The sequence below is a fragment of the Neltuma alba genome, unplaced genomic scaffold, assembly GCF_004799145.2.
Source record: "Neltuma alba isolate B1F8T4 unplaced genomic scaffold, ASM479914v2 tig00002178_pilon, whole genome shotgun sequence".
Lineage (NCBI taxonomy): Eukaryota > Viridiplantae > Streptophyta > Magnoliopsida > Fabales > Fabaceae > Neltuma > Neltuma alba.
Window position 1 is genome coordinate 1 of NW_021632769.1, and position 17,930 is coordinate 17,930.

Consider the following 17,930-nt stretch of genomic DNA (forward strand, 5'->3'; position numbering starts at 1 on the left):
ATTATGTGTATTGATTAGCATGAAATTCTTCATTAATATCCTTATCATGTCTAGAAATGATAAGGGTATTAATACTAAAAAAACGAATGCTAACTATGATGACATGATAGGTACATCACAGTCTTCTCTGTCAGATCTATTGACAACCTCACAGTGAGTGTTGACAACCTGAGGAGAAGTCATTGACAACTTCAACAGTGTCGCTAACAACTGACTCTGTGGGATAACACAGCCTCTAATCAAATAGAATTATTATCATATATAATGACTTTGAACAATAAAATGGGAAGCTCTTTCAAGTCATCAATAGCTTTAAGTGAATCCAATTTGATTATAGCAGAATTTTATTGCAAAAATTCATTAACAACCTCAATAACGAGTGTTCACAACCCAGAGAATCTGTTGACAACCTCTGCAGTGTCACTAACAACTGACTATGTGGGATAGCATAGCCTCTGATCAAATAGTATTATTATCATATATAACCACTCTAACAATAAAATGGAAAGTTCTTGAAGTTATTAACAAACTTTAAGTGAATCCATTAGATTATAACAGAATTTGTTGCAGAAATTCATTGACAACCCTAACAACAAGTGTTGACAACCTGAGGAGAAGTCGTTGACAACCTTGGCAGTGTCACTAACAACTGACTCTGTGGGATAGGACAGCCTCTAACCAAATAGTATTATTATCATATATAATGACTTTAACAATAAAATGGGAAGTTCTTTCAAGTCATCAATAGCTTTAAGTGAATCCAATTTGATTATAGCATAATTTTATTGCAGAAATTCATTACAACCCAAGAAGAATCTGTTGACAACCTCTGCAGTGTCACTAACAACTGACATTATGTACACATGCAACCGATATGCTTTTTTAAGTGGGTTGTGAATTTGGTGTAGTTAAATTGTATACATATATATAAAGTGATAAATGATATTTGGAAGTAATCTAATATAATATCATATTTTATTTTGCTGTATTGTCAATAGATTGCCATAGACTTGTTATCACATGCTGTTGAGGCTGTCATTGACAGTCTGAATTAAGTTACTGGTATAATATGACAATTTCATGTACTTGTAATGTTTCATGATTCTTAACATATGATTTTAGTGTTAAAGCGGTGATGTGATATGATATATTTAGTTATAATTTAATGTTATTTGTATAGTTGTGCTATCCCACAGAGTTAGTTATTAGCAACACTGCCGAGGTTGTCAATAGATTCCCATGGGTTGTTAACACTTACTATTGAGGTTGTCAATGAATCTCTATAATAAAATTTACTGTAATCAATTGGGATCACTTAAAACTGTTAATGACTTGAAAGAGCTTCTCATTTATTGCTAAAGTTGCTAATATGATAATAGTGCTATTTGTTTAGAGGTTGTGATATCCCCCAAAGTCAGTTGTTAGTGACACTGCTGAGATTGTCAATAGATTTCTCTTAGGTTGTTAACACTCGCTGTTGAGATTGTCAATAAATTTCTGTAATAAATTCTACTGTAATCCAATGGGTTCACTTAAAGTTGTTAATGACTTGAAAGAGCTTTCTATTTTATTGTTAAAGTCGTTATATATGATAATAATACTATTGGTTAGAGGCTGTCCTATCCCACAGAGTTAGTTGTTAGTGACACTGCCAAGATTGTCAACGACTTCTCCTCAGGTTGTCAACACTTGTTGTTAGGGTTGTCAATGAATTTCTGCAACAAAATTCTGTTATAATCTAATTGGATTCACTTAAAGTTGTTAATAACTTCAAGAACTTTCCATTTTATTGTTAGAGTGGTTATATATGATAATAATACTATTTGATCAGAGGCTATACTATCCCACAGAGTCAGTTGTTAGTGACACTGCAGAGGTTGTCAACAGATTCTTCTTAGGTTGTAATGAATTTCTGCAATAAAATTATGCTATAATCAAATTGGATTCACTTAAAGTATTGATGACTTGACAGAACTTCCATTTTATGTTAAAGTCATTATATATGATAATAATACTATTTGGTTAGAGAGTGTCCTATCCCACAGAGTCAGTGTTAGTGACACTGCCAAGGTTGTCAACGACTTCTCCTCAGGTTGTCAACACTTGTTTTAGGGTTGTCAATGAATTTCTGCAACAAAATTCTGTTATAATCTAATTGGATTCACTTAAAGTTGTTAATAACTTCAAGAACTTTCCATTTTATTGTTAGAGTGGTTATATATGATAATAATACTATTTGATCAGAGGCTATGCTATCCCACATAGTCAGTTGTTAGTGACACTGCAGAGGTTGTCAACAGATTCTTCTTGGGTTGTGAACACTCGTTATTGAGGTTGTTAATGAATTTCTGCAATAAAATTCTGCTATAATCAAATTGGATTCACTTAAAGCTATTGATGACTTGAAAGAGCTTCCCATTTTATTGTTAAAGTCATTATATATGATAATAATTCTATTTGATTAGAGGCCGTGTTATCCCACAGAGTCAGTTGTTAGCGACACTGTTGAAGTTGTCAATGACTTCTCCTCAGGTTGTCAACACTCACTGTTGAGGTTGTCAATAGATCTGACAGAGAAGACTGTGATATGTACCTATCATGTCATCATAGTTAGCATTCGTTTTTTTAGTATTAATACCCTTATCATTTCTAGACATGATAAGGATATTAATGAAGAATTTCATGCTAATCAATACACATAAATGGCATTAAAAAAACTTTGTAACCATTAAATAATATCAATACACATTAACTTAACTTTACATTTAGATGTCATTATGTTGTCAAATGAAAAAACAAAACGCTATATATGCTACCATCTCCAACATATTGCATTTCATCTTCTACATCATTAATAAATTGTCTCCCTGGATGGATAGCAGAACAAATGCTTCCTACTTGAACTTGCCATTCTTCATATCAACCTGTCACAATCACTTGTCAATGACAAGTCATATAGTTAGATTGACAACCTTCGATGTATCCATTAACAACACATTGAACCATCGCATTACAGGGATTATAACAGAAAAAACACTGTCGTATTCATTTATTTTCAGCAGAAACAGAGCATGAACCAACAAAAAACAGAGCATCATTTTATACTCACAGAATGAGAAGCGAAAAAACAAGAAAGTTGGTAGTGACAATGAGAAGCAATAGGTGTGAGGTAGAGACGGAGTTAGAGAGGCAAGGAGCAGAGCAGAATATCACAGTCAAAGAGGCGAGACGCGATAGGAAGAGAGGCGAGATGCGACGGAGCTATGCGAATGAAAGAACCCTCATTTTTCTTCAGCGTTTTCTTTCAAATGAATGAGGGTAATTTTGTAATTGCACAATTGGAATTTTTCACAATTAAGTCCCTTGGGACCTCATATTCATTTTAGCATTTCCAGGGACCTTAGAGTGATAAAATCTCTTGCTTGGGACTCTACAGTAATTCTCCCTTGTTTTAATTCCGAATTCGTAGCCCCACGCGCTGCGAAGCGGGATGACCACGGCCAAAAAGTACACCTTTTTATTTTTATAGTCCAAATAAACGTTTGACTAAACTGTATTAGACAATTAGTGGAATTAAGAGAAATAATTCAACTTACTAACTTCTTGTAATTTTTCATTTTCGTGACTTATCCTCATTTCAATTAAATCAAGTATCACTCGTGTTTAATCTTTTTGAATTGAAGAAATTATACACGAGGGAATGGAGAAATAACAAAAAAAAAATACTTGTTAAATTTGAAAATAATAAATAAATAGTTTTGACAGATTTTGACTCAGTATTACTTATTTATCATTTTAAAATTTAATCCGTATTTTTTTTTTCATGTTTTCCAAATTAATGTCCATGTAATTGTTTACCCTACAAAAAGTCTATGTACTCCTCCGGTCCTTAATATAGGATTTAATTATTGAGTTGTTTTTTGTCTTAAATATAAGATCTATTTCTCATATGTATCTATTTTTTTAAATTACCCTTATGGATCTCCCTCAACCATAATCAAGTAGAAGAGAAAGAGAGGATATTAAGAAAGATTATTATAGCGTTTTAAAAAAAAACATGTCATATTTCTTATAATTAATTAACCTACCTAACTTCCTTAATCTAATTAAATTAATTAAATAAGTCTTATATTAAGAATCAGAAAAGTAATTTTCTTGACTTAGGGACATTGAGCATGCTGCCTCTAGGTAGAGCCCAGCACCTTGAAAATTCCCCGTGCTTTGTGCTCGGTAAGATATGTCAAGAGGAGAAAACACATTTTGGAATTTATTTATTAATTTTTAATTCATATTATATCCACCATTTTCATTACATGCATATACTGAATATTACTTTAATAAGCTGAAAAATTAAAAAAAAATACTTCATTACATTAAACAGAAGTTTGGAAATTTTGTATATATCTTTGGCTATTATAGTTTTAATGATGTCAGCATGATTTGCACTTTTTGCTATTTTTTAAAAGTAGAAAAATGGAATATTCATTATTTTCATCTAATTTAATATCCTTTCATATCGATCTAATTTGTATGCCAACACCTAACTGCATTGATAGATACAGCAATAGAAAATTAGGGGACTTTAACTAATAAAATAGAGCCATTCATGAAATGACGAATATTCAATGGAGAGTGATAGTTCTCCCCACTTGGAAATTTCTTCCTCCTTAGTGCTCAGGCACTATAGGTCCCTAATTAACGATATCTTTCACAGGAAGCAAACACATTTTGGATTTTTATTTATTAAATTTTCATTCACACTAGTTATATCCATCATTTTCACTACTTTAACACACACAAAAACTTACAAAATAAATCACTTTGTAACATTGAAAAGAAGTTTGATATATAAATTATAAAATACATATCATATCGTGATAAATTTGATTTCATAGTTGTTATATATTTACGTCACATTTTCATATATTACATGGATATTTACGTTCACTTTTCCTCTTTACAAATTATTTTCTTTTCAATTTTTTTGTCATTTATATATAAAATATTTCAAAGTTTATCTTTATTTTTGATACATCAAAGTTTATCTTTATGGTCAGCCAATGATGGGGAGAACCGATCAGGCCTGGAACTACAAGTACTAATTATTTAAGATTATTGTAATAACTAATAAATCCAGTTGAACGATCAACCTCTAATATGTTTAAGAATGAAAACAAGACTAATTTGAAACTTTCAAATTAGTTTTTTTTTTTAGATTTTCGTTAAAAAATCAAAATTATGTAAAGTGTGCTTTGATTATTGTGGGCCAATAGAAAAAAGTACACATTATATATAGTCCAAACAAACTTTTGACTAATCAGTGCCTCCAATATAGGCGTCTGTATATGGGGAATTAAGAGAAATAACTCTAAATATTATGATCCATATTCCACAAAACTCGTTTTCTCATAAAGCAATAATCAAGACTACTGTTACATCACATAACAAAGTATGTTTGAAACTCGGAAAAAAATATTGCGTGGTGGAGACGATATATTATTAAAGCCGTGTTTGGAATGATGATCCTCTAAAAAGAGGGGGCATCACGAAAAAGATGGTAAGGAGATGAAATAATTTTAATAATGTCAACATGATTTATATTTTTTTGCTATATTTTTAAAGTATAAATGAAATCATCCTTACTCCCTCTGTTCCTTATTATAAGAGACAATTGCAAAGTATATCATGTTCCTTATTATAAGAGACACTTATAGGTTGTCTCAAATTTTGTATGTTGATTTCCTATTTTACCCCTATTTAATTACTCATATTACTCATATAATTGTATTTAATTCCCATTCGTTCTCTCTCCCACCCATTATCTCTCTTTCACATAAATGAGGGTATTGTTGGCAAAAATGTTACACTTTTTACATATTTATTGCACCTAACTAATTTTAACTAATTTTTTGAATAATGTGATTTAGTTAATTGTATCTTATAAAAAGAAACGGAGGGAGTATTTTTCATATAAATTTATTTTATTTAACTTGTATTCAAAACGTCATCTAATTTCGTGATGGAAATTGCATTGATAGATACAGAGGAAAATGGGTGGAGGACACCAATATTTTTTGTGACTTTCATGAAATTGAGCTCTCCATGAAATAAGGATAACTCAATAGACAGGACCCACCACTTGGAAGTTTCTTCCTTCTTGCTTGTGCTTAGCCCCCGTAGGCTTTTGGTTAACAATATACCTCCTCCTTCTGCCCCTAATCCATCATTAATATAAAAATTAATTAACTAATTTTAGTAAATTAAAAAAATTTATTAAGCTAGTTATTTGTAATAAATAGGTGTTGCATTTCTTAAAATATCCTTACTAATCATGTGTATTAGTTATAATTACTATTTAATGAAACATAAGGAGTGTCTTGAAAAAATAGACAAATATGATGGACAACATGAATTATGGTCTTATATTTAGAATGAAATTGAAAGTCAAACTAATTCTTATATTAAGGATTTTCAAGGAACAAATAGCGAAAATGATAGAAAAATATCTATTGAATTTCAAAACGATAAACAGGTGATTTTAATATATTTGGAGTAGTAAAAACTATCACAAATATAGTTAAAATCATTACTAGAATAATCAACAAAACCTATTTATCTTTTTAAAATTTAATAGGTATTTTTCTGTCATTTTCTCCAAAAAATAATTTGGATTTCTATTTATTAAATTTTAATTCATATTGATCATATCCACCATTTGTCATCACATATGTACTTGGTCAAAAAAATAGAAGGGTTATAAATGACATTTCATCACTTTGGAAGCATCTATAAAATTGGTCGGACTGGAAGACTCTGATAATTGCCTAGGGTCCATTGTTCTAATTCCAAAAGTGGTAGGTCCCCCGCAGGCCCACACAGAGAACCATCCATAAGGTAATTACAGAATAGTTAAAAAAAGAGAGAAAATATGGAAAAATATTTCTTAAATTTTAGAATTTCAAATCACAAATTGCTATAAAAATACGTTGTTATTTACTTTTCAAATATAGTCAATTACTATTGAAGTGTAATAAACAAATGAAAATTTAAAATTAATACTAGCTCTGATTCTTAATATAAGAGTTCGTTTGACTTTTATTTTGATTCTAAATATAAGACCCAACTCACTTTTTTTTATTTATTCATTTTTTAAAGGAAATTCTTATAATAATGGAAGTACTAGCCAATACACTTGATTAGTAAAGATATTTTATAAAAAGCAATACCTATTTATTACAAATAAATAATTTAAACTAGTTTTATTAATATACTAAAATTAGTAAATTAACTTTTATAATAAGAAATTTTTTTTTGGAGATTTTTCTTAAAAAATCAAAATTATGTACAGCGTGCTTTGATTATCATGCCCAATAGAAAAAAGTATACATTATATACAGTCCAAACAAACTTTTGACTAATCAGTGCATTCTTCACTAGTGCGGCCCCGCACACACACGTAGATGTATATATATGTGGATGTCTGTATGCGTGGAATTAAAAGAAATAACTCCAAAAATTATTATCCATATTCCACAAAGCTCGTTTTCTCATAAAACAATAATCATGACTACTGTTACATCGCATAACAAACTATGGAAAAAAAAATTGCATGGTGGAGACGATACATTATTAAAGCTGTGCTTGGAATGATGATCCTATAAAAAGAGGGGGCATTACAAAAAGGATAGCAACGAGATGAAATAATTTTAATAAAGTGAGCATGATTTATATTTTTTGCTATATTTTTAAAAGTATAAATGAGATAATCCTTATTTTTCATATAAGTTTATTTATTTATTTAATTTGTATTCCCATTTCCAAACATCTTCTAATTTCGTTATGGTGATTGCATTGATAGATACAGAGGAAAATGGATGGAGGAGGCTAATATTTTCTGTGACTTTCATGAAATTGAGTTCTTCATGAAATAAAGATTATTCAATAGATGGGGCCCACCACCTGGAAACTTCTTTCTTCCTGCTTGTGACCGGTCACCGGAGGCTCCTAATTAACAATATACCACTTCTTCCCATTCTTAGTTTAAAAACTACTTAACTAATTTTAGTAAATTAAAATAATGTATTAAGTTAGTTATTTATAATAAATATGTATTTTTTTAAAATATTTATTAAATATAACTATTATTTAATAAAATATTTGATATGTACAACTATTATAAGGATTACCTTAAAAAAATAGATAAATATGAAAGATAAAACAGATTGGGGTCTTATATTTAAAATAAAATTGAAAGTCGAACTAGCTCTTATATTAAGGACTTTCAAGAAACAAGTAGTGAAAATGACAGAAAAATATCTATTGAATTTCAAAACGATAAACATGAGTGATTTTGATAGATTTTGAGTAGTAAAACTATCACAAGTATAGTGATACAAGAATAATCAACAAGACCTATTCATCTTTTTAAAATTTAACAGGTATTTTTCTGTCATTTTTTCCAAAAAAAAATGTTGGATTTCTATTTATTAAATTTTAATTCATATTGATCATATCTGCCATTTGTCATCACATATATTGCAGACAGAAAATCTTACAAAAATTACTTTGTAACATTAAACAGCAGTTTGAAAAATCATAAAAATACATTATGTCCATCATTTTCTTTCTTACTATGCCAACCAGCAATATCCACCACTTCCATTTCATATATTAAACACCACTTTAATACGCTGAAAAATCTTAAAAAATCATTTCATTACATTTAACAGGAGAATTGGAAACTTATAAATAAATTACAATCTGTATAAATTTGGATCCATAGTTATTATAGTTTGATTTTTTATGTTTACATGACGATTTTCACACGTGGGTCAACATATGTTAATATCTTCGTTGTTTGAAATTTCTCACTGAAGATGCTAGAATGCAAGATGCAAACCTTCCATAAAAGTTCCGGTCAAAAAAAAAAAACCTTCCATAAAAGTACAAAAGAGCATTCCCTCCACATTGGGCCCAAATGGGCGGCTGTACATGTGGAATTAAGAGAAATAATTGCCGAGATAATTTACATATTCCACAAAATTCGTTTTCTCATGAAACGATAATCAAGACCCATTCCATCCTGGAATCAGTTTCGGTGCTCATTCATTTGATGAGCATCATAAGCTCATCAGATCTGAACCGTCTATATTTCATTTGAAAGGTTCAGATTTGATTTCTTTAATTAATTATTTTTAAATAGAATAAACTATTTTTTGAAAGAATGATAGTTAATAGATCATCACTATTTTAGATTCTCTACATATTAAAATAATTATTTTGAATAAATAAAAATAAAAAAGAAATCAAATCTGAACCATCCAAATGAGATATGGACGGTTCAGATCTGATGAGCTTATGGTGCTCATCAAATGGATGAGCACCGAAACTAGTTCCATGATAAATGGAGACCATACCATATAGTATTAGGAAAACTTTCTGATTGTTAGGATCATTTTAAATCTTTAAGGATTCTCGATTTATCTAATAAGTGACTCTCAGAAAGATCCTAATTTTATGGGGTCTTTAAGTCAACTTAAGCAATTGGTTTTGCGAAACAATGGCTTTAGTGGTGTACTATGCTCGTTTGAAAATGCAACTGAAATGGAAATGTTAGATTTGGGAAAAAATGATAGGTCAGGAACAACACCACCTTCATGGACAGGAGACAACTTAAAAGAGTTGGAAACTCTTAGCTTGCGAATAAATAAATTGGATGGAAAGTTGCCCTTGCATCCGTATTATTTACCAAAGGCCAGGGTTTTGGATCTCTTTTTTAACTAGTTTACAGGACCAATACCAAGTTGCCTCAGTTGGTTGCAATGGCTCAGAAATATGTTATAAATGATTCTGATCGTTTTATCAGACTGGTGGAGAACAGAAAATTTCAAACAGGTAAATTTTTTATTGGAACTTTCCTATGTGGGGAAAGAAAGAGGATTGGTGTACAATAACCGTTACAGGCTTATAAACATTGATCTCTCTCACAATAAATTGGAAGGGGAAATGCCGACAGGTTGAGATTCCTGAATCTATCATCAAATAATTTGTTATACCTAAACCCAAGTTCTGTTGGATCCAATTTATACATATTCTCGCAATAACCTTTGCATTAGCGAATAATTTGAAAATAATTTTTCATAGTGAAATTTTGATAGGTAAATAATGAATTTTATTTATGTTGCATAATTTGTCTACATTCGTAAGCGTTAAATATGTTTGTAAAATTTCTGGCCAAAAATATGTTTGTAAAATATAGTTCTTATTTGGATTAACAGTGAATAATTGTGATTCTAAATAGTCATAATTTTTATAAGTGATAATGATTAAAAATTACTTTGGTTAATGGTGATTCTTGCTTGAATACTTTTTTTAGACTTTGAGAATGTTACTCCTCTGGTCCTATTTATAGGACAGAGAAAAAAGGTATTTTTTTTGTCCTATTTATAGGGTGCTGAGAGAAATTTTTTTATATGAATATATAATTTACCCCTCATTTATTATTGTGTTAACTTTTTTATACAAGGTATGATGTATATTAAATAGGAATAAAGTTGAGAAGTCATTAAATTTTAAATGAAAGTTAATAAAATTTAAAGTTTTTCTTGGTCTGTGTGAAACATACTGGAAGTGCCTTATAAATAGGATCAAAGGAGTATGTTTGGACATATATAATTACTAAAAAGCAACACAGGTTAATAGGAGAAATATAATTTAATATAAGTCTCATAAGCAGTAATTATCATTATTATTATTTAAATATAATTTTAAGGTAGATCGGAGAATTTCTAGTTACTAAACTTCTATGGGGATTTCCCATTCCAATTACAAAAGCTACTATGACGAGTTTAAAAAAGGTCGGATTATATAGTTTTATAAAGAAATTGCCAATCAGGTCAAAAAAAATAATAATAATAAAGAAATTGCCAAGAATGTGCGGCGGCTCCATCAGTAATTAATTTGGGTAGGGGACATGCGGAAATTAATTATTTGTTGGACTAATGTGACCGAATTAATTATATTTATATATTGTTTGAATAATGATTTTTGTTTGTTGATGGGGACTGGAGAGTCTTTTGATTTAATTCCAAATCCGCGGCCCCAAGAACAGAGTGAGGTGACCACGGCAATAAAGTAATTGCAGAATGCAACAATAATAAAGACTTATTTTATTAGATGAGGTCGGTTTCACGTGACGTCATTGAGCTATATGTAAAACTAAATCTTGAAATATACTGTTAAAAAGTAATTACAGAATATTAAAATTAAAAGAATGAAAGTTCTGTAAAGTGTACTTTGGTTATTAATTAGCTAATGAAAAAATTAGTGCGTTTTTAGTCCAATAATTTCAAAAATCATTTACATATTTCTTTGGTTCTATTTATTAGATACCAAAACCATTTTACTTAATTTTATTTCTAAGTCATATCATTTAATATCTAGCATGAATGAATATAACTATCCTATAGATTATTATTTTCTTAAAAAATATAAATATCAAATAAAAGTAAAGTTAGAGAATTATTAATTTCAAAACATAGTTAACGTAATCTAAGTTTTTTTTCCCAGTGAAATATAAAAGATTACTTATAAATACGAAAAATAAAGTACTTGATGGTAATGATTGCAATAGCCAATAGATACAGAAAAATTAATATCTGTTGTGACATTAATATATTAATAAAATCAAGCTCTTCATGAAATGATGAATATTCAATAGATAGTGCTGGATAGGAAATTTCTTCCTCCTTGTGCTCTGAGACGGTAGGTCACTAGGTTCCCATTTAACCATATTCTTCAAAGGGAAGCAAACACATTTTGGATTTTTATTTATTAAATTTTAATTCACACTAATTATATCCATCATTTTTACTACTTTAACGCACACGAAAACTCATAAAATAAATCATTTGTAACAGTGAAAAGAAGCTTGATAAATTATAAAATACATTATAGCGTAGTAAATTTGATTTCATAGTTGTTATATATTTACGTCACATTTTTATATATTATATGGATATTTACGTTCACTTTTCCTCTTTACAAATTATTTTCTTTTCAAATTTTATGTCATTTATATATAAAAATATTTCAAAGTTTACCTTTATGGTCAGCCGATGATGGGGAGAACCGATCCTGGAACTACAAGTACTAATTATTTAAGATTATTGTGATACCTAATAAATCGTTGAACGATCAGCCTCTAATATGTTTAAGAATAAAAAAAAGAGACAGAGAACATTTTGACGTAGGCGAAAGAATTTTTTCCCCGATAGCAATCAGCAAATGAAAGGTTCAGAAACAATGAAGTTTAATGCAATGAGGATAGTACAGGACGCCATAGAAGCTGTGTATCTCAACAGCTGAAAGACACGTGTCGTTCTTTCTCATTTTTCCTTCTTGTCTATTCTCTGTTCATCTGCTGCTCTGTTTCCGGCAGATCCCTTAAACTCCACGTTGCTCAATCTATTTTTCTCTTTTTCAATTAGAAGTCAACAATTTAGGGCTTGTTTATAGTTCCATTCAAAACAAACTTTTAAGCAAGTTTATGTAAGTTGAGACAAAATTTTACTTACATATTTATCTCGTATTCTATAAATCACATTTGAAAAGCTATTTATAGGTGAATCCAAAAAAACCCTTAATCACCTAACACGTGAATGTAGGATTTGAAGTCATATAATCGAGACGAAACTTAATTATGCCACTCATGCACTGAAATTTTTTCACCAGAATGCACAGATATTCATCTTTTTTTCTCAAAGCTTTGGCTTTCTTTTTTTGCCACTGGTTTCATTGTAATTTTAGTTCACAGAAATAGACAAGCTAGTGAATTCCAGACAGCAAAACAAAGGTCAATTATTGAGATTAACAGCAATTAATAGACAAATCCAGTAATTTTGCTTCCAGTTGCTTTCTGGTGTATTGTAAACAGAGAAAGCCATTGTTGTTTTGGAAAGATGCATGTAATATTATGACTCAGTGCCTTTTGTTAGACCCAATCCTTATAGGATTTGCTGCAGGCTCATCAATTATACGTCAATTCTTATATGTGCGGACTCTGTTTATAAAGAATTTTATGTTAACCAAACTAATTACAATTATTATTTAATATCATTACGCATAATTTATGCAAATATATTCTGACGGGGATTTCAATGAAGCTTGAATTCGACATACTTTTCATAAAAATAATATCAAATACTAAATATTTTTAAAATATAATTTTTCAAATACTAATATTTTTCGTTTTCATTTTCATTAGGCCCGTTAATATAATATTATTTTAAGATATATTGTAAAATATTATTATCCAAAATTTTGCCATCAATTTATTCATTAATATAATATAAAAGGCATGTGAAATGAATAAAACATATTCATGGTGCTCAGTAGCTCAAATCGTTATAAACCCTAAAAAATTTATTTATTTTTACGATTATTTACATAAAAATAGTAGTAGTATGATGAAGATGATGATGAGGAGGAGGAGGAGGAGGAGCCTTTTTTTTTTTTTGGGTAATAAGAGCCAAATTTATTTAATTTATTAGGATAAACCGGTACATATTTACTTGGGCCTCAATGCAACCAATCTTCCGAAACAGGAAGAGGGAAAGACCAAAGAAGCTCAAGTGAAAGCAAAGACTTAAATTCAACTGGAGGAGGAGGTTGAGTCAAGTGGTTGTTAGGAGTTGACTTGAAAAGGGAAAAGGAAAGCAGCTGAATGTTAGGATAGCACACTGTTTTAAATGTTAAGCCATTAAAAGAAGGGAAAACCATATCATAGCTACCTCTACTTTCTTTCAATTTTTAATTTGGTACCTGTGTGTTTTTTCTTCTTAATTAAACATTTAATTTTATTTTTTTTAGTAACATTAGCTCTTATAACTTTGTTCTATTGGCATTTTTAGTCTCTACATAAGGATTAATGATGTTAATTGAGCAAAATTAAAGATTTAGTTAAGAACAAAAAACAAATAGGTACCAAATTGAAAATTAAAAAATAATACAAGTACCTCCAATATGGTTTTCCCTTAAAAGAAAGCAAAAACTCAATTTAAGTTCCTTCCAATGGTGTTATTCGGGGGAGACCTTGACTTATAGTGTACGTTTGGTGTAGACACGCAATTATTGTTCACATCATTAGGAAGACCTTGAGTTATAAATAAGGAGGCCAGGGTTGTTCATCTCATGTACTTGTTTGAGTTTCACGTTGCATGAGCTAGCTGCAATAATGATGAGCGTGAGTTGTCTAAACCTTGTGAAACTGCCGCAACCAATCATCATACTCATGATGCTGCACTTGCAGGCTGAGTTGTTCATGATAGGGTCATGTTGGAGAATGGGAGATACCAACGCTAGTTGCCTGCACAAGGAAAGACGAGCTCTTCTTAACATGAAGAATGCCTTTGTGGACGATTATGGTCATCTGTCTTCATGGGGCTCTTCTCCAGATTGTTGCCACTGGAGTGGTGTTCTCTGTAATCCTCATACTGGCCATGTTGAGAAGCTCCATCTTTATGGTGGATGGCGGTCCTTGCAGCCTTTAAGAGGTGAGATTAGCCCATCATTGATGGACTTGCAAAACTTAAACTATTTGAATCTCAGTTCCAATGATTTCAATCAAAGTCAAATCCCAAAATTTTTTGGTTCTCTCACCAAATTACGATACCTTGATCTATGTAGTTCTTCTTTTGGTGGAAAAATACCAATTGAACTTTGCAAGCTTTCAAACTTGTTGGTTCTAGATCTTTCCTACAACAGTTTAGTTGGTAGTATACCTTTCCATCTTACGAACCTTTCAAGTCTGCAAGAGCTCCATCTAGATGGGAATCATTTAGAGGGCAATATTCCTGGCCAACTTGGTAATCTTTCAAGCTTGGAGATACTCCGGATTGGCTACAATGATGGTTTGAAAATTGATGACAAGAGTTTGGCTGCCATTGAGTGGCTTTCCAATCTTCAGTCATTAACTTTGCTTGATTTAAGCTATGTTTCCAATCTTAATTACTCTGACAACTTGTTGCCAATTATTGGAAAGCTTCCAAACCTAAGAGAGCTGTGGCTTGCAAACTGTAGCCTAACAGACAATAATATTCTATCAACTCCTCCCTCCCATTGGAATTTTTCTGCATCTCTCTCAACTCTTAATCTCGATCGCAACAAGCTAACATCATCATTATTCCCTTGGTTGTTCAATCTAAGCTCCAATCTCGCATACCTTTCTCTCTCCAATAATCACTTGGGTGGTCCCATTCCGATTGATTTTGGAAAAAACATGAACTCTTTAGTGACTCTTTACCTTGATGGTAATGAGCTGAATGGAACAATCAATGACATCCATTTTGATAATCTCACCAAGTTAGAAAGCTTGGACTTATCTAACAATTTGTTGTCCCTCAAATTTAGCACCGATTGGATTCCTCCATTTCAATTAAAGCGGTTATGGTTATGGCAATGTAAGTTGGGCCCTGGATTCCCTAGATGGCTTCGCACTCAAACTAATTTACAACGTTTATACATTCTTGATGCTGAAATCAATGATTCTATACCAGAGTGGTTTTGGAGACTTCTAAAGGGAGCAATCAGTCTTCGAATAGAATCGAGCAATCTCACAGGTGTAATTCCGGATCTGACACTTGAATTTAATGTTTCTGACATATCATTGGCTTCCAATCAAATTAAAGGCTCTATTCCAGAGTTCCTGCTAAAGAGCGTATTTTTGGACATTTCAGACAATCTAATTTCAAAATTTGTTCATTCATGTGCCAAGGGAAGGAGTGCAATTGTTGAAAATTTGGCAGTTTTAAATCTCTCAAGCAACAACTTATCAGGGGAACTTCTTGGTTGTTGGGATCATTTCAAATCATTACAGATTCTTGACTTATCCAATAATCAACTCTCGGGAAGGATTCCTAACTCTATGGGGTCCTTAAGTCAACTTAAGCAGTTAGTTTTGCAACACAATTTCTTCACTGGTGGACTGCCTTCCTTTGAAAATGCAACTAAACTGCAAATGTTAGATTTGGGAAAAAATGACTTGTCAGGACCAATACCACCTTCGTGGACGAGAGACAATCTAAAAGAGTTGGAAACTGTTAGCCTACGGATGAATAAATTAGATGAAAATCTGCCCTTGCATCTATGTTATTTACCGAAGGTTAGGGTTTTAGATCTCTCTTTTAACAAGTTTACTGGACCAATACCTAGTTGTCTGGACAAGCTGGTTGCAATGGCTCAGAAATATGTTCCAAATGTTTCTGACTATGTTATCAACGTCTTTGTGAATGGAACATTTCAAACAAGAGTAGTGTTTTATTGGAAGTTGCCTATGGTGTGGAAAGGAAGAGAATTGGTATACGATGACCGCTATGGGCTTATGAACATTGATCTCTCTCACAATCAATTGGAGGGGGAAATGCCAGCAGGAATTGTCAAATTGGTTGAGTTAAGATTCCTTAATCTATCGGCAAATAGGCTGAGTGGAAAAATCATTTCAGAGATAGGACAACTAAAATCTCTAGAAGTGCTGGATCTATCGAGAAATCACTTTGATGGAGAAATTCCTTCAACTCTTGCTGAAATATCTTCACTCAGTGTTTTGGATTTATCAAACAACAACTTGTCAGGAAAAATTCCAACAGGAACACAATTGCAATCTTTTGAGCCCTACCGCTATGAAGGAAATCCTTACCTCGGTGGGTGGCCATTGGACAAGCTTTGTCCTTCTGAAGAACGTCCATTAGGGAATGCGGCACAAGCCAACCAAGATGCTGATGAAGATGATTCTTTCATGAAAGGATTCTACGAAAGCTTGGGCGTGGGATTTGCTGTTGGATTTTGGATAGTGTTTGGATCACTGTTAGCTATTCGATCATGGAGGCATGCCTACTTCAATTTCATAGGGAAGGTGTTAGACTCTATCTATAGGTCAACATTGCTTCTGGTGGCAAGATGGCACAGGTGGCTCCGCAATTAAAAGGTAATATTTTCTTGATTACGGTTGTTATCTATCAACAAAAGATTTACATTACTCATGTGTTTCTTTCTCTGTTATATCTCAATTGTAAGATTTAATTGTTTCGTTGCTGATTGTCATCATATCAGCTGGAGGTTGGCATTTTGGAGTTTATCTGCAACAGCCCAAACACAACTCTCGCTTATCAGATTCTGTAGCGAGTGTCATATAATGGTCTGTGCAAGTGGGCATATAGTGTGGTAGAAATTAATAGAAGGCAAGAAGAATAAGAAATTTTATTGTATCATCCTCTTTTGTTACTTCTTTTAGTTTTGGGACTATGTATTCTGTATTGGGCCTATAATATTATTGGAATCTTTATTAGCATTAATCTGTTGTTCGTTTGGTTGTGTTATGAATTTCATTATCATACTTCGAGTATTCAAAAATTATGGCAAATTGTAACGAATTCATGAGCAGAACAAAACCCTGCCACCAAATTTTTGGATGACAGCGACATTCTCAATTATTTAAAGTTATTACGTGCAATAATCTATGAACTTGGAAAAGTCCGCAGAAGGGGGTTGTGCTCGCAAAAAGATTTTTATGTGAGTCATCAGCCATTAGATACAAGCTTTGTTGTACTAAGCAGAGTCATTCACAAGCGATTCATGAGTTGTGAAACTAACTCTTATGATAATAATAAGTCGCATTTCCCTCCTAACGCTTGACTTTTTTATTTTATCTTTGAAAATTTGAAGATTCCTCATTGTAATGCTGCCAAATAGATATTTGCATAATCAATCATCATGCTAATAGAGAAACTAGAGCAACCCCCTCAAAGTACAGGGGTATATCTATCCAGATATTGCAACGTTGGATGTGATAAATTAATTAGCAGCGACCAGGATTATATATGCATATATATATTTGACATATTAGATGATAGACTATTTATTCTAATAAATTCGGG

General features: G+C 31.4%; 1 protein-coding gene across 1 annotated transcript; it reads left to right on the forward strand.

Moving 5' to 3' along the window:
- Window positions 1-14,233: 14,233 nt before the first annotated feature.
- Window positions 14,234-16,916, forward strand: LOC114719209 (receptor-like protein EIX2). Its single transcript, XM_028904667.1, has 2 exons — window positions 14,234-16,831; window positions 16,905-16,916. The coding sequence occupies exons 1-2, from the start codon at window positions 14,234-14,236 to the stop codon at window positions 16,914-16,916; spliced, it is 2,610 nt and encodes an 869-aa protein (XP_028760500.1).
- The last annotated feature ends 1,014 nt before the right edge of the window (window positions 16,917-17,930 follow it).